The 26,818-nt window shown below is 36.7% G+C and overlaps 2 protein-coding genes across 17 annotated transcripts in view; one reads left to right on the top strand and one right to left on the bottom strand.

The window, feature by feature from the left end:
- LOC100715339 (torsin-1A-interacting protein 2) overlaps nucleotides 1-19,064 on the bottom strand; it is a 40,718-nt gene extending 21,654 nt beyond the window's left edge. For 2 of the 14 annotated variants that reach the window (XM_063239748.1, XM_063239740.1), the window contains exons 1-4: nucleotides 15,479-15,659; nucleotides 14,699-14,756; nucleotides 3,129-3,208; nucleotides 333-386 (exon numbers count right to left, since the gene is read on the bottom strand). The gene's annotated coding sequence lies outside the window, so the exon portion shown is untranslated. Of the gene's footprint in view, nucleotides 1-332; nucleotides 387-3,128; nucleotides 3,209-14,698; nucleotides 14,757-14,826; nucleotides 14,961-15,478; nucleotides 15,660-18,800 lie in introns of those variants that run through there. The other 12 variants (XM_063239742.1, XM_023567120.2, XM_063239743.1 and 9 more) reach the window with 11 other exon arrangements.
- A 25-nt stretch (nucleotides 19,065-19,089) lies between these two features.
- Tor1aip1 (torsin 1A interacting protein 1) overlaps nucleotides 19,090-26,818 on the top strand; it is a 31,244-nt gene continuing 23,515 nt past the window's right edge. For 2 of the 3 annotated variants that reach the window (XM_063239738.1, XM_063239737.1), the window contains exons 1-4: nucleotides 19,090-19,561; nucleotides 21,519-21,593; nucleotides 24,907-24,966; nucleotides 25,956-26,000. In XM_063239738.1, the coding sequence (XP_063095808.1) occupies nucleotides 19,090-19,561; nucleotides 21,519-21,593; nucleotides 24,907-24,966; nucleotides 25,956-26,000 (652 nt within the window). The remainder of the gene's footprint in view (nucleotides 19,562-21,518; nucleotides 21,594-24,906; nucleotides 24,967-25,955; nucleotides 26,001-26,818) is intronic. The other variant, XM_063239739.1, reaches the window with a different exon arrangement.

The following is a 26,818-nucleotide window of genomic DNA, read 5'->3' as shown; positions in this document are numbered from 1 at the left end:
ACTCAATTTTTTTTAGTAACTTATTTCGTCTTTATGTCTTTCTAGTACTTTGGGTATAATAAAGTCTGTAAAATTAAGCTTAACTTGATAAACTTTGAGATCAGCAATGTATCTCTTCTGTAAAATGAGTACCATATATATTCTTATAATGTGTATGATAACATGAACAATGAAAGCCTGTCTATGACAGACTTCAATCCAGCCAGGAAAATGCTTACAAAATTTTGTGGTACCTCAGTTCACAAAAATTTGTTGATTCTTTCCATGATTCTGATTGCAAACTGAGTTGAATGAGAAATGAATCACATTCAATGCTAAGAGTCACCATTGACCTTATGCGTTAATTTGATTCAGTCCTCATCCAGTCTGGTTTGTGTCCAGATTTGCTGAGAAAACCAAAGTACCACTGAATTAGCTAATAGTCTTAATAGGACACTCAATAATAACATTTTTGAAAGCTGAAAAAAGAAACAAATGAAGTAGATCTCACTGCTCACCTGTATCTTATAGGTTGATACACACTGTCATACAAGAAAGCAAGCAAGGTATTGCCCTGAACAACAGCCCTAAGTTATCTTGGAAAAGGTAGTCAATCAGCTAGAATTTGCAGATGCTATCATCATTTTTGCACTTCCTCCCCAACACTGAGTGGGACATGTAAACAAGTGGCAGAACAGGATACAGGGAACAACTAGATGGTTACCTAGGGTCCATTACAAATGATCCAATCAAAATATATACTCTGGCTTTCTCCAGTGTTCTTTCTGTAAACTGAAGCTCAATCGTGAGAATAAAGGTCACTGGGGAGCAATTAGGTAGTTGTACTGTATAAAGAACTGGCCTGAAATGCAGGAGTTACAGCCTTAGTTGCAGCCAGCCAAACCATTTTCCTTATAGACTCTCAAGAATAGTTTGATTCTCAATTTTAAAATGGCAAGTTGCAAAAGACACCTGAAGAGACTGACAGTCTAGGAAAAGGAGCCCATATTTTAAAAGGGAGCCACAAAGAAGGTCACAAACAGTCAGCACAGCTATACAGATGTATTTTTTGAGGTCAGGTGACAATAAATGAGTGAGGGCTACCAATGTAGCTCCCTAAGGTGAATAAAAGGTATGGTTGCTAACTCGAGGACTTATTTGTAGTGACAAGATAGAGAATAATAGATTTCCCTGCATTTCTGTTGACAAGAGTTTTAATCGCATAAAATTTCAGTTGCTGGATTAAATCTTGAGTCTAGTTATAACACATATGGACAGTGAATAAAATCCCAACTGTGGGGTTCATTAAACATAAATGATAAAAGTTATGCCACACGACTAAGCTTGTCATTTAAAAGACAATTTTGAATTGTTAGAATAAACCAGTTAAGTGCAATTAAAATTACAGGAAAATACCATTCTCCCACCTACCAGGCAGACAAAATTAACCACTTACCAATCCAATTATTTAAATACAAGGCAACCAAAAATTGTGTATTTTTTAAGGAGAATATAAAATTTTCTTACAGTAAATATAAAATGACAATTTTATTAAGTTTATTCAACTACAAGAATCACCTGTTTGAAATGACACCTGCGCAAGCAACGCTCAGGACAGTTAGTATGTAAATAAACATGCTGTCCAAGTGACCCTGCCTGAATGACACTGAAACTGCTAACTGGTTAACAAAACTGATGCTTTAGGCAAAACCAACAGTCCCCCAGAACTTCACAGCTCCACTTGCAAAAGTTAAAAGAAAGCTCTAAAGCTCTAAAGGCTCAAAATTCAACCTTCATTCCTTCAACCTTAAGAGGCAAGCAAGCACCACAGCTCCAAGTATTCCTGACACGAGAACTCCACTATTCCATGTTTCAGACAAGCCACCTCTCCCCTACTTCCTTAAACCAAACAGGCAAGGGTCAAGGGGGTCTCTAGATTTCCAAGTGAACAATTACCAGCCTCAACTCGTTCTTCAGCTTTATCGCTAATGGATTAAGCAAAAGTGAAGAGAAGAACCCCAGAAATGCTCCTGGAAAGGTTCCCAATTTGCAACCTCCACCAACATTCACAGCTTCACTACCATTTTTTGCTTGAAAGCACCAGAATCAAGCTCAATAACCACAGGAAGCTTAGGCTTAAACTGTCACATGGTTCTAAGGTCAGTGAAATAATAGTTCTTCATTTATTTCTCCCACAAAAACTGTATCATTTTGCTGTAGTACGTATTACAAGGCTTTTTGTCTTAAGTACACAGTATTTTGTCAGTAGAAAAGAATCTGTGATAATCATATTCATCTTGGGGACTTGGTACATATGTATCACACCCTGATCACTTTCCATAATCACCTCACACACACATTTCCGGATTCACTTTCCACCTCCAGGAAGTCTTCCTTCCTGTTTCCTACCATTCTCTATTTTTACACTTTATAGTTTGGCTTTCTCAAGGAAAAGAAACCATGTGATATTTAACCAACCCTGTCTGATTTCACTTAACATTATGGCCTCAAGATCTATTCATTTTTCTTTCTTTCTTTTTTTTTTTTTTTTTTTTGTCTTTTTCTTTATCGGTACCAGGGATCGAACTCACAACTGCCTGCTTACAAGGCAGGTGCTTTTGCCACTGAGCTAAATCTCCAGCCCCCAGATCCATTCATTTTCCTACAGATGACTCGAATTCATCCTTCTTTATGGAAATATCTCAAATAAATGCAAATAAAGAGTAACTTCAATCTATACTTTATAAAGATGGGAGTGTAAGTCAGTGAAATCACTTTTAGAATTGATTTGCCACCGTCCAGTAAAACAAAAGTTTCCTGAATCTTAGCAATTTCCCTTTCAGGCATACACACTAAAGAAACTTGCACAAATGTATTTTTAAAAATGAACAAAAACCTAATAGTAGTACTGTGTAATCACAAAACAGCCAAAATACCCATGAATAGTAAAATAGATGAATACATTAAGTTACTGCCACACAATGGATTATAAATACACATAGCAACTCAATAATGCTAGACTTAAAGAAAAAACCATTTGTATGTAAATATTCCATTTACATGTTTTAAAAGTACGTAAAATTGATACGTGGTTAACAATGAATTACACAGTAAAACTTAGAAGATAAGCAACAAACCAGGATAATTACCTTTGATGGAAGAGGGAAGGGTCAGGATCTGGGAAGGCCTTCAAAGAATTTCCAAGATAAACATAAAGCTTCTCTTTTAACTGGACAAAGAAATGTTCACTATATTATAAACCCTAATAAACTGTACCATCTCTATTAAATGTTTTATAATTTCAATAAAGAGTAAAGCAATAGAGAAATTAATAAGCAAAATCAAATTAAATTACATCATGGACAGGAGAGTAGCAAACTCTGCTGAGGAACAAAATGGGTGTCATATACTAGAATAAAGAGGGATTCTAAAGGAGGCTGTAGAACTTTATTTTTCTAATAAAACTGGAAGCTTTCTTCATGGAAATAGGTAAAAGAGACATACTTAATGATGGTATATAAAAGTTTACCTTGGCATACTCCATGAATCAATGAATCTAGGTAAGGAACATTTGTACAAATTTAAAAACACACCCTTCTTCCTGGCAAAATGCAGCCCAGAGAAGACTGTGGAATGGCCAGGAATTCACTAACAACAGACCATACTATTTAATAACAATAGCTGAGGGGGCTGGGGATTTAGCTCAGCGGCATAAGCGCCCTCCTTGCAAGCAGGCAGTCGTGAGTTCGATGCCCGGTACCGATAAAAAGGAAAAACACACACACACACACACAAAAGAAATAACAATAGCTGAGACACCAATACCTAAAAAATAAATAACAATAGCTAACATTGAGGATGTACCACTTTCTGTTCTGAACACTTTACATGTGTTAACAATTTTGTATCTGTAATAACCCACTGAGAGATTATTATTCCCATGCTAGAATTACAAAATGGATTGATTGAGGCAATTTCCCCAATGTCATATAAGTAATTGAGAAGAAACTAGATTAAATCTAGACAGACTGGTTCTAGAACTTGTACTGTCAACTACCATGAAATACTGCCCTTTATAAACAGAAAGCTAAACTTTTCTTTCTTTTACAAGCTGATTACAAAATATACAATATGTTTCATTGTAGTATATAATGCAGTTAAGTGGGAGAAATCACCCCTTATAATTTCCCACCCAAAAAAGAGACAGATTTAGGATCCTGAATTCTCTGAAATTGCATATAAAATTGCACATACAAACTGTTACAAAATATCATCTCAAATGATAAAACAGCCATGGTTAACAAAAAAATAGCAGTTCCATTTAATGTTCTAACATGCTTGTTTTTTGATATTTCAAGCTTACTGCCTCTACTGTGCTGTACTATCATTAATCTTTTCTTTAGTTCAACAACTAAAGTTTAAAAACCAAAAATTAAAGAGATAAATGCTCTAAAAAGATAGCCAATATTTTCTCCCTTGCCCTCCAAAGTCAATAAGGCCCCCAAATAAAAAACCCTGCTATGTTCCTAACATCTTAGGGACACCTTAATTAAGTTTATTAATATAAACTCAGACTCTCATGAAGGGGCAGTTGTTACTAACTCTAACACATATGTACTTTATTGGAGGCTGGGGTGGGGAGATGCTGGAGATCCAATCTAAGAGGGCCTCACACATGCTACATAAGCACTCTACTACTAGATTTCCCAACCAATTTTTTAAAATATTGAGTTAAAATTTCCCTAATCTTGCCCAGGTTGACTTTAAACTTAGGATCCTCCTCCTCTTAGCCTTCCAAATAACTGAAATTATAGGCTAATACTACCATTTTTTTTCCAGGAAGATGGTACATACTTATGAACTCCTGACGAATCTAAAATGGTTCAGAACCATTAAGCATCAAATGGGTCCTGGTCATTTTACCAACAAGGGTAACTTTTATTTCTAGAATTACTATCCCTCAACCTCATTTTGGCAAGCTGTTAAACTAATTTTCATTCTTGCAGTGATTTAATTTTATAATTTTTATTAATCAGACATAAAGCTCTGGCATCAGAACTTCTAATAAAGCAAAAACTAATGTTATTAATCTTAGTTTACAAACTTTGAAGCCCAGTGCAGTAGCACATATTTACCTGTAATCCCAGCTACTTCAGGAAATTCAAGCAGAAGCAAGAAGATAGCTAGTTGGAAGCAGCCTGAACAACGTGTCTCAAAAAGTTACAAAAGGGCTTAAGATGTACCTCAGTAGTAAAGCACCTGCTTAGCATGGGTGAAGCCCTAGATTCAATGCACAGTACTAAAAATAAAAAAAGAGAAACTTTCAATATTCTTTGAGGGAAGATCTCCCTATGTAGCCCAGGCTGTCTTCAAACTCTTGTTTCTCTTGCCTTAGCCTCCCTCAAGTGTTGGGATTACAGATGTATGCTGCTAAACTCAATACAATACATGATACCCTGAATTTGTCTCCTTTCATAATTCTATTAGTTTTAAGTCAAAAGTAGTTAATTTGAAATAAGATTTCAGAAATGCTGGCAATGCCTTTAAAACTGCCATTAGCCTACTGTAGTTTGAGGAGAAACGGATGTGCTAGGCTCAATGCCAATTACTTCAGATACACAAAGAAAAATCTTTTAGGTCTTCTAGATGTCCAAATATCCAGATTGGAACCATGGCTATAGCTGAAAGCACAGCATTTTTAGATGAATGTAAGAAAGATCATCTGTAAAGATCATACAACATTTAGGAAGACCTATAATATGCCAGTATTTCCAACAGTGGGCAAAAAATAGTGCTTAAAGAACTTCTGTGCAACACAAATTCCACGCAAAACAAAAAACAAATCATCTTTTGGAGTGTAAGAACTAAAATAACTGAAAGATTCTTCTGAAACTATTATGAGAAAATTTAGGGGAAAAAATAGTACTTTAACACCAGCATAGAAAATGTAGTTCTTTTAATCTACTGAAATTTATATCAACCACAGAATCTTCATATATATTAAATATGTACCCTTTCTAAAATTCTACTTCAGTCATTGCTCATAAGTATCTTCAAATTCATCTTTGATCAAAATAGTCCCTTGTTCTTTTCAGTAGCAGGATAGTAAGTTTCAAACTAAGTCAGGATCAGGGTCACTTTTAACAGGCAATATATCCTTTGCCTCAACCAAATTCTACATGATACAAAAATCAAAAGGTACCCACATTTAGCAGGACATGGTGGTACCCAACTGTAATCCCAGAACTCAGAAGGCTGAAACAAGAGGATCACCATAAGTTTGATGCCAGCCTGAGCTGAGTTCAAAGCCAGTCTATACTACACAGTAACAGCCTGCCTTAAAAAAAAAAAAAAAAAGCATATTTTAAAAAATGCGCTGATCTCTCTTAAATTCCTATTTTAAACATTTTCATCCAGAGTATTACAGTCAAAAGCCTATCAATAACCATTTATGTCTTTGAAATAGTTTCTCTGATAAGTGCTATACACAAAGTAAAATCTTAAGAGCTTGCTTCATATGTCATAACTGGCTATGAACTTAGTAATGCTAAATCAGGGAGTATGAAAAAAATATTTCTTTTTTTTGCATAATCTAAAACATAGTCTTTGTTGAAAACATAAAAACAAAGTCCCCTGAAAAATGTCTTCAATTTATTTTGTAAGGAACTATTTTTGATTTTGAAATTCTTAGCATCACTAAGAGAAGAAATATAGATGACAATATTTAGTACTATTTAGCACACACTGTCTTATAGGGTAAATAGGCTGATAAAAAAAACACAATCCTGGGGCTGGAGGTTTAGCTCAGCGGCATAAGCGCCTGCCTTGCAAGCAGGCAGTAGTGAGTTTGATCCCCGGTACTGATAAAAAGGAAAAAGACAAAAAAAAAAAAAAAAAAAAAACCATAATCCTTAACTAGAAAACAGCTGCTGCAGTTTGTCAAGAACTGACAAAATAGGCATGTGCATGCATGTGCACACTGCCAACATACTTAATGGAGGAGGTGAAGGGACTATAAAGGAAAACAGCCATTTAGAAATTCACTAGTACATTATATCTACTTTGTCCTACCAGAACAAAAGTCCATGGTTCAAATTCTGTCTAGAGCTTCAATTTAACCCTTCAGTGCCTCATGATTCACTTTTGAAATACCCATAACAATGGAAATAATGGAATATGGTCTCTTCAAATTCTTGTTCCTCGAATTTTTCAAGATGTTACATCATAACATCAATTTCACAGAAAAATTCAAAAACTTTCAATCTTTGGCATAAATCAGTTAAAACACAAACAAAGCTTTAAAGCTTAACTGGCAGATTTCGACAGTCAGACCTGATGCCAAGTTTAGGTATTTTTATACCACCTACTATATTTGTGTTTGTGGTTCAAACTAAAATTCTAAGTAAATCTTGTAGTATTTTCATAATTTTTCCACTCACTTCTTAGTATTTTTGCGAACTGGTAATTTGAGGTTTAAAGAGTTTTAAAAAGGAAGCTTAAATTAGGAAAAAAATCCAACCCCATTATTTTCTTAGGCTACTGTTTTTTTACAATTTCCATAGCAGCCTGGAGCAGTTCAGATACTATATATATAGGTTTTCTTTTCCTAGTTATTCTTACCAAAAAAAACTTCTTTTCCTTCTTAGGCTTCTCCCTATCCCCTCCCAATTATCTTGACTTGTATCTCTGGTTTAGGCTGACCATGTAAAAGCAACAGCAATGCACAAAGAATCTAACAACTTGCTAAGATTTCCAATAGTGATTCCTAGTTTTAGTTCAGTTTCCCTAATGTGAATCCTGGTGTGTAGTGGCACATGCCTATAATCCCAGCACTTGGGAAGCTAAGGCAGGAGGATCAGGCAGCCTGGGCCTACCTAGTTAAGTTCAAGGTCAGTGTGAAATATAGTTAGACTCTGTCTCAAACAAACAAACAAAATTTCTCTAAGTTTTTATCTATTTCAAGTTAGCATATTTTTATTAAACTTTTTATGTATTATGAACTGTAGAATTATAGAAAACTTTCAAATATAGTGTAGAGTTCCCTCATTTCCTTCATCCAGCATCTATATCTAAACCAAAAAATTAACACTGGTACAAGTTAAATAATGAAATACAAGCCATGTTCAATTTCACCAGTTTTTCTATACTGTGCTTTTTCTGTTCCCAAGTCCAATCCAGGATCCCACATTGCATTTAGTTGTTATTTCTCCTTAGCATCCAATATATGATAGTTCCTCAGTTTTTATTTGTCTTAACACTTTGAATACTAGCCAGTTTGGGAAATGTCCCTCAGTTTGGGTTTGTGTGATATTTTGTCACGATCTGGAAAGTAAAGTGGTTATGTATTTTTGGCAGAAATAAAGAACATCATGGAAATGATGTGCCCCAATTGCCACATACTGCCACATTCATGATGTCCATGGCTTCTATGACGTAAACCTTAAATCACCTAGCCTACATGCCATTTCCACTGTCAAATTAGTATTTCTCCTTTGCAGTTAATAACTGTCTTGGGAGGACAATGTCTTGGGATTTGATTTCCTCAAACAGTCATCCACTAGCATCATGGGTGGATTCTGTGTGCAATAATAACTATGGTGCCATTTGTGTAATGATTATTTTCCATTTCCTTCTTTGTGTTTCTTAATTAAAATTCTTAATTAGGAATCACAGTAAAACTTTGGTTTGTGAGCATAACTCATTCCAAAAACATGCTTATAAACCCAAAGCATTTGTGTATCAAAGCAAATTTCCTCATAATAATGGAAACTCAAATGATTCATTCCACAACCCCAAAATATTCATATAAAAATAATACAAAATAATAAAGGAAAAACAAAATGAAAAACAAACTAACCTGCACTTACCTTTGAAAATCTTCATGACTGGTATGAAGGAGACAAGAGAGAGGAGAACTATTGTGCAGGGTGACTCTATCACTCACTGCTATCTATTGGCTCAATAGAATCTTTTTTTTTCATGCAACTTTAACAAGGAACCTACCCAATGACATCTGCTTTTACTTCTTTTTGAGGATTTCACAGAAATGTAATATTCTATGTGGTTAAACAGATTCATGCTCACACTGACTTATCTTGGTGGCACTTTTCAACAAAATTTTGCACTGTTTCCCACATTTTACACATCTCCCAAATCTCATCTGAAGTAGGGATTCTTCCACCTATCTCTCCTTTCCTTTGCAGATGAGATCTCTTCTATAACCTCTTGCTGTTGGGAGACAATCACCCAAAATCCCACAGGAAGAGAAAGAATTATGGTCTCAGTTGCGATCATGTGACATTCAGTGTCACGTATGTGTGTACTACTCATATTGATCATTCATTAATCAAGTTAAAATTCATTAGATGCTGGGCATGGTGGCACACTGCTGTAATCCCAATACTCAGGAGGCTGGGACAGGGGGATCACTGCAAGTTCCAGGCCAATCTGAACTATACAGTGAGACCCTGTTTCAAAAACAAAAAAATGTATTACAAATGTTAGTCTTACAAACTCTTGCACAACAAGAGCTTTCTTCTACTTACTTGTTCAACAACCTTATTATGAACTCATGAGTACTTATTTTATGGGTCAAAATTCAGTACTATTACTGCTCATTTTCTTGCTCAAATTGTTCTAACTTGGCCATTAGGAGCTTCATGTTTGCTCTCATTCTTTGAACAAGTCCAAAAATTTTCTGAGTTATTCCTAATTTGAAGACCTCTGCTGTGTTCCAGCCTCATCTTGTATTTTCTCTGCTCTAGCTCTACAATCAACCACTTCTCCAAGAATGTACTGCTCCCTTTAAAAAACCAAGATTTAGGTACTTACTTACTGCATTTGAGTGTAATTGTCAGCCAACAACTGGTTCAATAAACACTAGTCTGTTCCCGGTTTGTGTGTTGTCCAGGCTGGCTGCCTATCTCAGTCTTTCATATGGCTGGGATTATTATAGGCCAATCCACCATATCCGGTTTACCACTAGTATCAGTAACTGTCTCCTTACTTTACCAAACTCATTATCTGAGATTCTTTAGCATTTCCTGTAACTACAAATTCTTGGGCCCCACTCCAGAACCCACTAGACCAGAATTTCTGAGAGTTTCCTGCAGGCAGGTATTTTAACAAGTTTGCCAGATTCGGGTGCTCTCTATTAAGTATAAGGTTTGAAGAAATATCTCTGGGAAGAAAAGTTAGTTTTCCTTCATTATGAACTTTATTCATTTTATAATTTTTTTTTTAAAAAGGAACATTTAGGGGCTGGGGATTTAGCTCAGCGGCATAAGCACCCGCCTTGCAAGCGCACAGTCATGAGTTCAATCCCCAGTACCAACAACAACAACAACAAAAAAGGAACATTTAGATTTACGAACTTGCCTGTGCACAAGTATTTTTAATATTACAACCAATAAATAGCATCATTCGTTAAGGCACTAAAATGTTCAAATGTGGTGATTCAAGCAATTATAAAGTAACAAATATTACTACTACCTTTACTATAAGAAATTAAAAGTCACTCTTCCAGGATCAATTCCTGCCTCTATGTGTGATCTAATACTATACACTGAACCTATACTCCAGAATCTAGCATAGCTCTCTTGGCCTTAACTTCTCCTGCTTCTGACTTGAACTCTCTCTATGCCTTTGGTTTTCTTAACCACAAAATGTAGCAACACTACCTAGATGATAAAGAGGCAATTTGAGGGTTAAAGAAGATATGGCCATTGTGTGGGCACCAAAAGAGTACTCAAAAGCTGATAATCATTATTACCTGAGCTATTAAATAAAAACTAGAGGTTTTATTGGGGGGAATGAGAAAAGTCAAGTGGAAACTGCACTAAAGCAAAATTCTGCTGCTTTTTCACCAACAGATCAGAAAAAAGGCAAAATCAAACAGCTCTGTATATGCAGTACTTAAAATATTCAGAATTTAACAGCCAATGTGTTAAACTTGATTTCTTGTATACTTAAAGTCTAAAAGGATACATGGAAAATGTAAAAAACAATTTGGAGGCAGTGAAATTACAGGTAAATTTTCTTCCTATTTTGATTACCAAAATCAAGTGATATACTTCCTTTATTACTAGTAAAAAGCAAAGTAACCCAATAGGTAATAGTAATCTCCGCTTAACCTGAATCCTTAAACTGTCTCATTTAATACTCCAAATGACCCTATCAATCACCACTTTATTAATGTGGAAACAGGCTCACAGCTACCAATTTTCCTGCCAACACAGTAACAATGGGAATTCAGTCCCAGACTCAAAATTCTACACTCATAACCAAGATTGAAGATATCCACTCTTATTTCCAAATGCCTATTTTCTGTGCAAAATAAATTATCACCATATCATCTCACACAGTACAGTTTAGTAAGGGGTTGATAAAATACACAAATATTTAGACATAAATCAAAAACTGCCAAACCTTTATTCTTTACTATTTTTAGAGATTGTAGCTCCTCCAAGATTACACACTTTCATAGCTGGCTTAGTGTACAATCTAAAATTAATAAAACAGGCAATGCTTCTGAGCAAATTTCATTTAGGAAATGCAAGTAGCACTAAAAACAGAAGTGGATTTCTATGGAGTACAGTTTAAAATGATTCCTTAGTCAAAAATAAACTACAGTACAAGATCCAAAATATTATTAAAATACCCAAGCTTTTTTTTTGGTACCAGGGATCGAACTCATGACCTCACTAGGCAGGCACTTGGGCTAAATCCCTACTTGGGCTAAATGCCACTGGGCTAAATCCCCAGCCCCCCAAGAATTCTTAAATTAGCTAAATACCAATTACTTTATTTGTTCATTACAGAAGAGCTCAAGCTAGTATTACCTGTACATTAGGAAGAAAACTAGAAAACTTCTTAAAAATAACAACAAAACAAACAGCAATAATACAGAGACTAGAAGATGATAAGAGGATCTATAACTTAAGAATTAAGAACATAAAAGAAGAAGTAGGGACTCAAACAAATGAACTACAAAAGCTATTCACACAAATAATCCAGGAGAATTTCCCTAATTTAGCAAAAGGTAGATACTCAGATGTATGAGGCATACAGGACCCTAGCCACCTACAACCCAAACAGAGCTACACCCAGGCATATAATAATCAAAATTCCAGAAATCCAATGTAAGAACAGAATAATAAAAGTCGTCAAAGACAAGAAACAGATCACTTACAAGGGAACACCCATCAGAATTACAGCAGACTTCTTGGCACAAACCATCAAATCACAAAGAGCGTAGGGGGAAATTATTCAAGCTTTGAAAGATAATAACCTCCAGCCAAGACTGATATATCCTGCATAACTGTCCCTAGAAATCGATGGAAAAACAAGGTGCTTCCAGGATAATGAGGAACTAGAGGAATTTGCAACCACCAATTCAACTCTACAGAGAATACTACAGGATATTCTAAAAAAGAAAAATACCAAGATTCCAGAAACAGTGGCAGAGAGGCCACAATGAATGGAGCAGAAAGTGAAATGAAGAAGACAAACTGACAACAAACGACAGAAAAAGAGCTCAACAGAAATGAGGCAGAGAAGGTTGGATGGTAGAACAGCCATTTTGGAGAAAACAAGACATCATAATAGCTAGTGCTGATTTAATATCCTCATGTTTTGAAGTCCCATCAAGCTTTTATTTTTCTGTCTTCATTGGTTTTAACAGGTTGTATCTTACTGGATTTTATTATATGTGATAATATAAACAAAAACTTTTATAGACAAGGAGATTATACAGAAACTATTGTTCATTTTCTGTTATTTTCTAAATACCCTGTTATTTCTAAATACCCTATAATACTGTCATTCTCTTGAATGGTTTTACATTGTCTTGTTATGTTTGATGCTACAGTATACGAAGTTATACCCAAAGATTTTAAGGGAGGAGACAATATGGTAACTACTATGTCGAGATTATCTTGTGGTGAAACACTATTTTGCTTAAATGGCTATGTTTTGACCTGCACTGTTTTGGTGTTATGCCCTCTTTTTTATCTCAATCTCCTTTTTAGTATCTACTTTTTCATTTTTATCCTAAATAAGGGAAAAACAAATAAAAAATAGCAGGATATATTATAGTAACCCACTTTGATTTCCTATTAACTTGATTTGAAACTCAGTATTGCTCTCACCATCTTGTTTTGACTGATTTTCCTCTATTCTGTTATGCTTGATAGTACCAAGTTTGAAAGTATAGGCAACAACTATGAAGACAGTAAGATTCATTGTGACGCACATTCTGGTTGACTATTATCTTCTTTTGAAGTCCTCTAATGTCTCCAATGTTTTGGTTTTATTGGTCTTATTCTTTACTGTTTTGTTCAATTTTATTATAACTGATGATATAGGCAATTTTTTTTAAGATAACAAGAGGCATTATGGTAACCACTGTTGATCACCTTGTATTTTGTTTTTACATTATGTATTATGTCCATCCTTTTGATTTGACTGACTCTGTCCTGGTATGTCACATTTGGCTTTACTTTCTTCAAAAAAAAAAAGTAGTAAGAACTGTGGGAGTAATAAAACCCAAAATGTGTAATTGTCATTGTACAAAAGAAAAGAAAGTTCTCTAAAAGATATAACTGCATATATATTTAAGTGTATAAGATAGATAACCATATTACTGAATTTTGTTGGATCATTGAACAAAACTGTTTGCAGTCTCACTGTTTGAAAGTCCCCTTTATAAGCTTTAATTTTGTAACTTCAACTATTTCTAAGATGACAATATGTAATTAACTAGTGATTTCCTACTGTTTATTTTTTCTGAAATTCTGTATAACTTGTACCCCTTTTCTGTTTTTTTTCTCCTTAAATAAAAATTTTTTTTAAAAAGGAAGAAAACTAGATAAAAAAAAGTCCTAAAATGAGTCATTCAAGGTAATGTGATAACCCTGCAGCAAAAATGGTCTTCAAACTGTGGTCTTTGCAGTCAATGTAATAAACATTACTTAAGAGAGGCTCTCACTTCAAACTTTAGAACGTCAGAAAATTTTCACAGCAATTGTTACTTTTTCCAAGTACTCCAAACCAAAGAATTCTAAAACCTTTTAGCTACTTCAACGTGAAGTTCCTTTTTTCATTAAAGGAGCTGCTTGCTGTTCCTCACAATACTCTGTTTAAAAAATATAACTAACAGATAGATAGCTGCCACAGTCTCAATTCTTAGAATATAAAGGAAAAGATCTTGCTTACAAACCTAAGTAAATGTTTTAAAACCTGAAGACAATAAGACAAAGTCCTATGTTTATCAGAGTACTATACCTCATCTCCAGATCTGTTCAGCAGTACAAAGTCTAATGAGCACTGCTGATAAAGTAGAGTTCAGAGTACTACTTGGGACTTGGTTGAAATGAAATGAGTGAATATAATTCGGAGTACATAAACATGTAAGCAACATAACTATGGGCCTAAAACTTCAATCTTTGTTTTTTTTTTTTTTACCATCACTAAGGCTAAAACAAATAAGTACTATCTCTTAAGGATTAATATGAGGAATAGCAGGATCCTGTCAGACAAGGACATGAAGGGAGCAACTGCCACCTACATTAGTTGCCAAATTTCTCGTTTAGAAACTTAAAGGAATTCTGCTTCTCATCCTAAGATCCCAACGAAAGATTTACTCCTTACTGAACCTGTTTAACGTTTAAAAGATTTCATCCTTTGCTTCACTCACAGACAAAAATAAACCCCAACTTACCTTGTTTTCCGTTTGCGCCGAAGGAGGTGGGGGTGGGGAGGGATCTGTTCGGAAAGACCTTTCGAAAGGAGGAAACACCAGTTCAGAAACTAAACTTGGGAAAGTTCCACATTCATTTCTTTACTTACAAATTCTAGAGCGGTTTTAAAATCGCAGGCCTGTCACCCCAGGGGAGCCCCTGGGTCTCCCGAGTTCCTCTGCTCCACGCACCAGCAGGACGCACTTCCCCGGCAGCGGCAGCAGGCCGCCGGGCCCCTCCCACGACAGCCACCTCCGCGGGGAGGGGAGACGCGCCGGCCGGCTGCGGCTGCGGCATGCCGGGAGTGGGAGTCGCCCTTCCGAGCCTCCGGCCTTCTCCTCCCCTCACTCACACCCCCGACCCACCAGAGGCAGGCCCTCCACCAGAGCTGCCTTAAATACCAGCAATCAAACACAGACGGCCCGATTCTCTCACTGATCCTACAGGACATCTGACCACGCTCACCCTTAAAATGAGCCTGAAATGCACAGAATAGAAAAACCACCGAACCAACACAGTGAGACGTCCACATTATGGAAGCTCAAGTCAGACATGACTTGGAATCTAGCTGTCATCACTGTGAGAATGTCCTCAAAAAAGTCTTAGTTAACTCCTGTCAAATGCGGTCAAAGCTACAAAACCACGTTTGGATCTTCCAAGTAGCATATCTGCTAAATGACAGTAAATGATGAATCAAAAATAGCTATTTTGATCTACACACTGTAGTAACAGCAAAAATTGAAAGATGGTAAGCAATTTACCTAAAACACATACTTGGTTAGGGGCAGTCAATTTAGGTCTAAAATTCCTGTTCTTGATGTATCCCACTTCAAGGCAACACAGACAAAATCTCCCACTTTTTTTTTTTTCTGTAACACTTCCAACCAACAAATTATTTTGCTTTTGATTTTTTTTTGGTCTGATTCTGTCACTGAAAATAAACTTCAAGAAGGCAAGAAGGTTGTTAGGTGGTTTATTTCAGCTGCTATATTCCCCGTTTCTAGAACAGGAACTGCCTGGTACACAGAAGCTCTGAGGTGCCATTGCCTGTCAATCACCCTTATTTTGACAGATGTCTCACCAGATTTAGAAAGATTCCCAGAACCTGTTTAATAATTAACTGCAGTTTCTAAATCAAAACGGTAGAAAAATATACTCCATTTACTTTAAGTTTTAATTTCAATGTAACATTTTGAGATATTTTCATTTGTATTTAAAATATTCTTCTATCATTTGTGAGAATGTGGAATACATGCAGTTTTGCTTTTACCTCCTCTTAAGTTTTAAATCTTTTTCTTACTGAAATGAACAATTTTGTCCCTTTCTATTAAGCTAAAATCTCAATTATTTCTCTATTCAATCAGAAATTTATTATATGCAGTGTTTTCACTTTAAATTGGATTTCTTCTTGCCGTAAGAGAAAAACTGGCTGGTCCAATGGCAGTGGGTTATCAGAACTTATTAACATTAGTGTCACTAAAGTTGGTATACCACCCCTGCCACTGCTAAATTTGACTCGCTTTAAAAAAAAAAAAAAGAGAAAAACTCTTCTACAAAAATTATTTTTAAATAAATTTCATTTAAAATAGCTGCTTTAAACTGGGTGTTGATAGTGCATGCCTATAATCTCAGGATTCAGGGGGCTGAGTTTAGAGGATTAAATTTCAAGGCCAGGGGCTGGAGATTTCGCTCAGCAGCATAAGCTGCTGATCGTGAGTTTGAATTCTGGTACCACAAAATAAATAAATAAATTTCAAGGCCAGTCTGAACTATATAGTGGAACCCTATCTCAGGAAAGTATTAAAAAAAAAAAAAAACTGCTTTTGAAACCCAACATGAAAAACAGCGTTTCTAGACCTAGCCCTACTATCTAGGTAAGTAGTAGATAAGTGCCAGGTGGTAATATGATTCATAAAATTTCTCTGACTAGCCTAAAGTAGTATCACGGTACACAGCAAAATCTCTTGAGTACATTTATCTCCATCTTTGTTAGCATAGTGTATTTAGTAAACACATGAATAAATGTATTGTTATAAGCATTACTTCTGTTATCTGTCTCTTGATTCACTGAATTCTTCTACATTTCTCAAATTCATGAAGCAACTCCTGGCATTGGTGGCCTGGCAAATCTCTAATAATACTGGCTATGAGTCTACTATCTCTGAAATGTTAATTCTTGTGGGCCCTTGTTGTTAGGAAAACACCTACAGAAGAACATCTGTTTTGACAAGAGTTTGGCTTTCACTCATTGTTAGTAACAAAAGCTTCATATTTGCAAGATTGTTAGGTGTGGAAAGCAGCTATGACAGAACTAAGATTAGTATTCTCATAACTCAGACAACAGAGAAAACCCTAAGCAAACATATGCATCAATGCTAAAATTCTAAAGTTACCTTATTTCCTGCTTTTGAATCTACTTTAACATTCTCATTATTCATTTCTTTAAGTCATTTCTACGTCTTTACAAGCAGTTTAGTTAAAAAATAACACACAATTATTCAATAGTCTATAGAACCTCTCTCTTTTAATTGTTCTGGAATATGTAGTCTCTTGCCTCCCTAAGTGTCCCTGAAACTGAAGTTTTACAAGCCAGTATCCAAGTTTCTACATTGTCATCTGCTCTGATAAATGTTGTAAAGAGGCTCTTAGTATACACATTAATTTTCATCATGAGCTTACTATATTAACAGTATAAAATTTATATCCTCTAATAACTACTACATGCCTATTAAAGAACTTTTACTAGTATGTGGTAATGAGAAATGTAACGGGCACCTTACAGAGAAAGCATTACTTAAAAAGAAAATAATTAAAAGCCATGTATTCAGTATCAATACTTTTCAGCATTTTGGAGAAAATAGTCACAAATTGTCCAAATATACTAGCCAACCTCAGTATATTTCTAAATATACCGGCTGACAATAAACAATATTTTTTTCACTTTTTTCTCTAACAACTAAGAGGCAAGTAGCAGTCTTTCATATTACTGTTCTTCCAGTATCTTTTGGGTATATATTGTATAGAGCAAATAAAGCTAAACTAAACTGCAAACAGGTTAAAAAAAAAAAAAAAAAAACCTAGTTTATTCAATTCCTTATGTCAGCGACCAAATTTATGTACTGCTGAAAATATAAATATCTAAAATTTGTGTGCACATCCATGTAACAAACGAGTTGCTCAAGAACATTTTAAGGTGATTATAATACTTGAAAGTGTACTTTCCATCTTTCCAGAATCATTGTACTTTGGTATCCAAATCACAACTTTTAAACCTATTTAAATCTCAAATTTGTACAACTGAAGATAAATTTTCTTTCAAATCATTCAGGCTTTATAACAACTTAATCGATGTTTCCTATTTATCTAAATGTGATTAGGTAATTTCAGATTATCCATTATCTATAAATATGGCACACAAAGCTAAACCAGTTATCATACTTTCTCAGTCAGTAAACTCAACGCTGGAACCCTACGTCAAATGCAGTAATATCTGCGTGTCCAGAATCAAAGTAAAAATACTGGATCTCAACTTTCACAGTGCTACCTTTAATCAAACTATATGCTTAATTTCACTACGCATAACGCAGCACCAACATTGCCTTCAAACAGTGCTGCTGGAATAGAACTTTTCGGTGCAAAACAGAAGTTGTTTGCTACGGTGACCTTTGGCCAACGGAAAAATCTATCTTTTGGACAACTTCAATAGGTGATTTAAAATTTTAAACTAGCCAACATTCCCATCGAAGTGGAAACTACAATTTCTGCTATGAGAACCGACAATACGTGCAAAAATCTCTCAGATCTTCACTCCGCCTACGGATACTTGGAGAAGCCCGGCCAAGGTTGCAGTCAGAAAGTTCCCAGAGAAACTGCGCGACAGCTCGGGTGCGGAGGCTCGACTGGGCTCCCTCCGCCTCTTCTCCCTCGTCCTCTGCTGGACACTCAGCATGGGGCCGCGGGCGTCGCCCTCGTACCCGCAACAGTTGCCACGAGCAGCAAGGCGTCGCACAAACACTGTCGCCTGCCGCTGTCCCGTCGCCCCCAGCCTTCGCTCCCTCAAGGCCAAGGACAGGGCTGTCCTACCCTTCTCCTCCTCTTTGGTGCCTCCAGCCAGGAGGCGGGAGTGACCCAGAGCAGCTGACCCAGCTCGGGCACTGCCTCTCCCCACCGCCGTCAGACACACCATGGGCGCAGAGGCAGGCTCGCGGTTCAGCGGCGACGACGCAGGTGGCGGCCCCGGCGACTCTCAACTGCCTCCCTGACCACTCGAGGACACCACCCAACACCCCTGAGAAGCCAGCGACACCACCAACAAGAAAATCTAGGGGCTGCAAAGCTATCTTCTCGGTTCACCACAGCTAAGTCAACAACTATGGCGCGCGAGGGGCGGCGGGCGGAGCCGGCCCGCGAGCTCTGGGCGCTGAGCGCCACGCCCCGCCCCCCGCTGCGGGAGGGACGGCTCTGCCGGGCTTCGCAAGATGGCGGCGGCGCAGACGCGCCGGCGTACGGAGCTCCTCCGTCACGCCAGGGCCGGCGGGAAGTGAGGTTCTCAGAGGAACCGCCAGAGGAGTACGGCGACTTCGAACCCCGGGTGGCCAAAGGAAGGTCCCTGGTGGGAAGACGAACCCCGCCAGAGGAGTTTCGGCCGGATTCTGCAAAGGAGGAAGCCAAAGAAAGCGCCTACTACCTTCGGTCTCGGCAGCGGAGGCGGCCCCGACCCCAAGAAGCCGAGGAAGAGATGAAGACTCAAAGATCCAATGCCAGCCCGCAGCAGCCTCAGAGTCCGCTACAGCCGTCGCCGGTTAGGACCAGAAGAGGTCGGCAGGACCCTCTCTCCTCCGAAGGTGGGACTGCGGAGGTGACGGGCGCAGCCGCTGCCGGGGAGCGCGCGCAGCGGGCGAGCAGACGGAGCACGCGGCGGGCTGCGCGTGGGGGACGCTCCTGCGACCCCGCTGGCCGTGCGCCCCCGCTGGGGTCCCCCCGACCGGCAGGCGGGAACCGGGCACTGACCCGGGAGGGAGGAGGGTAAAGATGGACGTGTGGAGCGAACCTGGAAGCAGCCTGGGCACGAATTGAGGGGAGTTTGGGGCGCTTCTTTCTGCAGGCTTGCAGAAGGGGGCGCCGACTGAGGCGTTAGTAGGGACTAAGGATGACTGCAGTCTTGGTTTCATTTCCGTTCTTTCTCAGAGGTTTCTATCTCGAAGCCACTTCCATTTCCCTCTTTAATTCTCAGAAGCCAGAAGCCCCCAGGGCTGAGGATCAGGGTCCTTACCTTTCAGCCTTCTCCGTCTGCTCCAGCGGGGAGAATAAGTTTTGTGAATGGGAATCTTGAAGAGTAGAATGGCAGAGTTAGAGAATTGAGTCTTTACTCCAAATTCTCACTCCAAAGTGGGTTAACTCAAGTTTTTTGAGCTGACACTCCTTGAAGTGGACAGAGTCAGCTGATCCTACTTGACAAGTGTTGTGGTCAGCGGGGCGGCCCTCACGCCTATAAACCCAGTACCAGGGGAGGCTGAGGCAGGACGATCCGTGAATTCGAGGCCAGTCTGGACTCCATAAAGTTCAGGCCGAGCCTGAACCCAAAGAGAGACCCTGTCTCAACTCCACCCCCACTCCCCCAAAAATCAAGTATTGTGGTCTCTGCCATAAATGGCCCTCTTGAAGGCCCTCACTGCAACCCTCTTGACGAAACAAAATTGTTGCAGGGACGTAGTGGAGCATGCCTGTAATCCCAGCACTTGAGAGCAGAGGGCTGAGACAGGAAGATTGCCATGAGTTCGAGGCCAGCCTGGAACACATAGCAAGACCCTGTCTCAAAACACAAAAAAAGAAAACTTGATTACTTAGGAAGCTTTCCTGTAAATGCAAAAGTTGAGTAGTTTGAGTGGACTAATTTCACATGAGTCCCAGGTAAGCCAGTTTTGCTTAATGCCATCCACACACCAAATCTAACAGTCACAATTGAAGTTTTATCTTAGCCTATTGTAAAGCACCTGCCTATGAAGGAAATATCAAAGCATTTGGGTCACAGTGGAATACATAGTTAATTCTAGACCATGTACCTGTGTATGGATTTTCAACTTAGAGCATAGTAGCAGGCATTGGAGGGTGCAAGTTTACCAGTTCACACTGAAAAGTGCTGATACACTTGAAGACTAGATTTTATGAACTTTTTGTTAAGCTATGTAAGTTAGTTTTGGGTATAACAACTTAAGATGGTTTAGCTTATACAGTATGTTAGTTTTGTCTCTAAATTGACAAACCCTGAAGGATCCTGTGACATACGACTAAGTACTTGTGTTAATTCTGTGTTTCTTTTAATACCTGGGAGAATGCTTTGCATGCAGGAGTTTATGTAAATATTACTTTGTATAGACTGTCCCACAGAGCCTAGTGCAGTTGTATAGGCTTTGCTTTTTTGTTTTTGTTTTTTGTCTTTTTCCTTTTTATCGGTACCAGGAATCAAACTAGGCTTTGCTTTTTAAATAAGGAATTTACCTCTGTTTTGATAAGTCTGAAATCTCCCAACGGTTCTCTTCCACATCACTTTTGATACTCGAGCCCATCTTTTAATTATGTATGTTTTTGTTGTAAAGCAGTAGTGGTGAATATTTTTATACTTGGTGAATTACACTGTCTTAGTAGTTTAATTTGTAAGCTTTAACTTAATCACACATTTCTAAAGAAATGAATCATCTGCATTTTTACTTAGATATGACTGCTAAGTATGCATAATTCTGTTATGATTTGCTAGGTCATATACTATATTCTGGATTTTAACTCATCATACCTTTTCTTTAGAGGATGAACCATCTTCTCCAACTGTTAAAAACCAAACACTCTCAAAGAAAACTGTCAGAACACAAGAAGCTCCAGGTAAGAATAGTTTGGTTTTTGTTTTTCTTCTTACCTACCACTCAATATTGAAACCAAGGCCTTTGTATGAGCTACACCCCTACCCCTTTTTGATTTTCAGACAGTGTTGCCAAGTTACTAAATTACAAAGTTCAAGGTGGATCTTGAATTTGGACTCCCCTGGCCTCAGCTTCCCAGAGTGCTAGGATTACACATGTGCACTACCATTCCTGGTTTATGTGCTAGGTTTTTAAAATAAATATTCATCGAAGATTCGTCAAGGATCCTAAGTTATAACTCATTTGGTTTTCTTGTTGTTCACTGAATTAAGCAATGTTGATATGTGTCAAAAAAGATAAGGTTGGACCCTTCAATATGCACTAAAAAGGTACCAGTCTCTTTGTGTTGATCCTTATAACTTTCCCAGATACATAGTATACCCATTTTATCGATGAGAAAAGTAAAACTTGGAACATGTAAGATTCCCTATAACACATGTGCGACTGAGGCAAAATTCAGAGCCGGCTTTGTCTTCCCCGAAACCTTTTACTTTTTCTAAAGAACCTCACCATTACTGTCCTGTGTAGTAATTAGCTGCTTGGTAAAGTTAAGTGTCAAAGATTATGTCGTATTGCTCTCTGTTTAAAAATTTCTAAGTAGTAAAATCTTCATACAGTATTACCTTGTCATTTTAATATTGTTTGATCTAATCCAAGGTGCCATCATTTGTAGGATACACCATCATTGTTTTATGTGCCACCTAGAGAAAAAAAGTACTTCCTGTTTTCTGATAATTTATTGTAATATGCTATAGAGTGTATGCTACATCCCAATATGCTACATCCAATTTCAAACTGAAACATTTTTTTAAAATGGGAAAGGATTAAGTTCAATTTAGTTTTTAATGTTTTGGCTTTTCCAGTTATTTTTCTTTTCTTGATATGAACAAAGTCCCTCAAGAATAAATGATTGGAACTATTGAAGGTAATAAGCCCCGAGAGGGTTTGTTTTGTTTATATTTGGTTTGGTTTAGGTTTTTTGAGACAAGAGTAGCCTAGGGTATGCCATATAGCCCAGGCTGGCCTTAAAATCATGCTCCTCCTGCCTCAGCCTCCAAAGTGCTAGAATTACAGGTATATGTATGTCCAGCTATCCCTGGATTTTATTGCCTAGAACCTGATTTATTTATCTGTTACTTCTAGTAAGATTATTACTTGAATTATTCTGTTCTCAGTTTAGAATATAGTATGTCTAGTTCAGGTTTGCTTTCAAATAAATATACCCTTATCCTTAATTCCTTGAATAGCTTATGTTACTGACTTAATATTTTTAGTTTTTGTGATAGGATTTTGCTGTGTAAATTAGTCTGGCTGTGAACTCAGAATGTAGTCCAGGCAGTCTTTAAACTTAAAGCAATCTTCCTGCCTTAACCTCTCATGTGCTGAGATCCCATGCATGCACCACCATGCCCAGCTATTGTGTTAATATTATAAAATATTTTAGAATAATGAATAATGAGTGCTGTAATCAGGTTTTCAAGGCCGTTTAAAAAGAAATCATAACCTTTGAGTTTATTTACAAATTTAGTTGTATGTCCTAAAAAAGCAGAAATAATTAGCTTTTAAATCTAGACTAAATTTGTAAAGAAAAACCCTTTAATCACAACATCCGTGGAGGTTAAAGCAGAAGAATCAAAAATTTGAGCCCTAGCGGGCTGGGGATTTAGCTCAGCGGCATAAGTGCCTGCCTTGCAAGCAGGCAGTCGTGAGTTCGATCCCTGGTACCTGGTACCGGTAAAAAAAAAAAAAAAAAAATTTGAGCCCTACCTGGGAAATGTCATGATTTAGCAAGACCCTGTCTCAAGAATTTAAAAAAAAGGTTGAGAATGTAGCTCAATGTAAAGACCATGGTTTCAATCCTTAATACTGCAAAAAAAGAAAAGTTAGAATGAAAGAAATTGAAGATTTGAGTATCAAATTCTAGACCATTATTAAACTATAGTATATTAGAATATATAGAACATGTTTTTTAAAAGTTTAAATTGGACCTGCATTTAAGGACTACTAATAAAGGCATGGCTGCATAATGTGGAAATCACTAGATCTTGATCGCTTTCCTACCCACATTGAGCCTCAGACTTATCAAGTACCACTGTGTTGTTGGCCGTTCATTATTTATAGAACCCTTAGAGAAATGAGGTGGAACATGTGGAATCACATTGTATACAGTAAGATATACAGATAACAACCCCACCCACCCACCCATTCTCATGGAACTTTGAAGAGATAGGAAACTCAGAAAAGGTGTTTGCTGAACACCTGCTTTGTGCCAGTTCTCACATTTGATGCTGGGTGCAATGATGACAAGTGAGGAATACTAGTGACTATTCTCCTGTACCTCTCTCTGATACTCTTTCTCTTTGGAGTACCCCACCTAAGGTTTTATATGGTAGAACATATAGAAAATTCTTCCTATATCAAAAAACAGGAACTAAGATAGTTGCTGAGATAGACAGATAGATAGATTTTTTTTTTTAAACATAGTCAACAAAAAGCAAACAAAACCAGATTTTCAGTTTTAGGCTTCAATTAAATCTGAAAAGGCTAGAAATACAGAGAAGGTAGTTGTAATACTAGGACTAATGGTAAATAAAATTTACCTTTATCAACACATGCACAAGATTTATTTTTAAAGCGATTTATATAAATTTAAATACCTGATGAGTAAAATGCTAACAACTGAGATAGCTCTTTCTATAGAGATGATTGAAATAAAACATCATAGAATTCAAATTTAGATATGTATTGCGCTTAAATTATGTTGTATGAAACTCTAGTTTTTCTAGACTAAAACTAGCATGTTATTTAATGAAATTGATTTCCCTGTAAGTCCTGTGGTTAACATTAACATTTAAAATAGGCTTTGCATGTTCTGTAAAACACAATAACAAATAGTTGGAGGAAGTGTATTAGCTCTTAGAAATCTAACTCTAAAATTAAAATACAATATTAATAATCTGTAATAAGCGTAAGTCACAAATGGAATAGATTGTTGATTCAGTACCAAAGTACAGATTTTGGTGGTTATTTAAGCAATTTCAAAGAATTTTATTTAGCATTCCATTTCTTTGATACAATGTGATATACTGAAAACAATTGCAAATTTCTCTGAGACCCTGAATTTATATGATAGGCAACTTATTTCTAATTCACCAGTTAATTAGAGGAAGCTTCAGTTCTATAACATAATGGAAAACTATAAGCCTTCGTTGATTAAATAAAGGGATGATGTATAACAAATCTTATACTTTTTAAAAAATATTTTCCTATACTAGTGACCGATGAAGATCCTATAATTAGCCTAACGAGACCCCCTCTAAGAAGCAGAAGATTTGGTAAGAGATTATTTTGTCTCTTGGTTTAACTTTTCTTGTAATTATGATTTGATTTTTAAATATACTAGTATATATACTCACATGGTTCAAAACTCAAGTGTTACTATAGGTGAGCAGTGGAAAGTCTCTCAGTGTCCACCTCCTTTAGCCACTCAGTCTCAGCACAAGCAACCAATGTTGGTTTCCTAAGTATCTTTCTGGAGATATTTTCAGAGTTAAGAAAGTTCATGTATAAATTACCTATTCCTCTCTTTTTAAACAGAAATTTTGACCAGGTAAATACTCTTTCCCTTATTTACTTGTTTGTAGTTTTCATGTATATTGAAAAACTTTGCACATCATGTTATAAAAGGCTTCTTCATTCTCTTTAAAAGGTTCTTTCTTATATATTGCTATGGTCCCTCTGTGCTCACATGGTGCTTTTATTGTTTTTTCCTTTTTTTCAAATCCATTTTATTTTATGCAAAGATTGAGAAAGAAGGAAAAGAAACTATAACAAAACCTCAAAGCACATCAATCAGGGGGCAACAGTGGACATGATGCTTTTAAACTAAGATCATGGACTTTTTTCTTCACAGTATACTGCTGATAAAAAATTCCAGACTCAGGCCTTATAGCAAGACTGAAGCTGTAAAATTTTCCTGTCTCAATTACATTTCTTTTTTACTAAAACCTGAAAAAGTACCTTTAAATTGATTTCATGACTAAAAGAAAAGTAGCACGGTCACTCCACACAGTCTATTCATAGTACATTTTCTGTGCTTTCTCTTGGATCTAAAATGAAAACTTATTTATCTTTATATTAAATTTCTATTACTTTTCAATATTCCTTTTAAGAATAATTCTGACTTTTTTTTTAAGAAACTAGTTGACTATCTTTGCAAGTATTAGAATGATAAAGATCTGTTAAGCTTTTAAACTTGTAGTAGTGAACCATATGATGCATTTCCTTTTTAGCTCTTAATTATTTCTTTTCATCTGTCTTGCAGATTCAGCATACAGAACAAATGAAAACAGTGAAATGAATGAATTAGGTTTGTTTATCTCTAATTCTGTTCATTAGCTCAGCTTGTGGAACACTATCCTAACAAGAGTGATCTATTATAAGAATCTGAGTTTTTATTGTCAGAAATTGTCTTATACTATCATTTAAATTCATATAAGAGCATGAAATAACAAATTCTTACAGTTCTTATTGGCCTTTGTTAAATTGTTACTGTTTTTAAAAAGGAGATATCAACTTAACAGTTTGGATTTTTCCCTTGATTTAGAAAATATGTTTGGGATTTTTTAAATAAAAGGGTCAGTGTTCTTTGCTTTTTTTTTTTTTTTTTTGGTACTGGGATCAAACTCATGACCTTGTACTTGCCAGGCAGGCACTTGTGCCTTTGAGCTAAATCCCCAACTCCTTCTTTGCCACATTTATTAAACTAGTTTAAATTACTTTCAATGTTTGCCTTGGAATAGGACATGAGAGGACATGGACTGTTAATTTTAAGTAAACTTACATTAAATGTTGTTGGATTTACTTTTACATTTTAAGGGAAAAGGAAGAAACCTTCATTTTTCTTTATAAGTATACTATTTTTGTTTTTAAGTACAGGCTAATTTTTAAAACTTTAGGATTTCCAGTATCTGGGTACTAAAAATGATTCTTGAATAACGCAGCTCATCTTGTGTACTATACTTGTACTCACAGTTTCTGAAGTAGTCTGTTTAAAAACTTGTTTTACATAGACTCTTAATTGGTAGAGACTTTGAAGTTGAAATTAAGTAATACTCTTACTCTGTATGCTAGATTTAGAAATCATTTTATAAGTATTTTGTAATACAAATTTAAGTTTTAAAGTGC

Source organism: Cavia porcellus, unplaced genomic scaffold, assembly GCF_034190915.1.
Source record: "Cavia porcellus strain 051 isolate PalLab524CR breed Dunkin Hartley unplaced genomic scaffold, mCavPor4.1 scaffold_29, whole genome shotgun sequence".
NCBI classification, from domain to species: domain Eukaryota; kingdom Metazoa; phylum Chordata; class Mammalia; order Rodentia; family Caviidae; genus Cavia; species Cavia porcellus.
The sequence above is the reverse complement of the archived record's forward strand: the minus strand, read 5'-3'. Positions and strand labels throughout refer to the sequence as shown.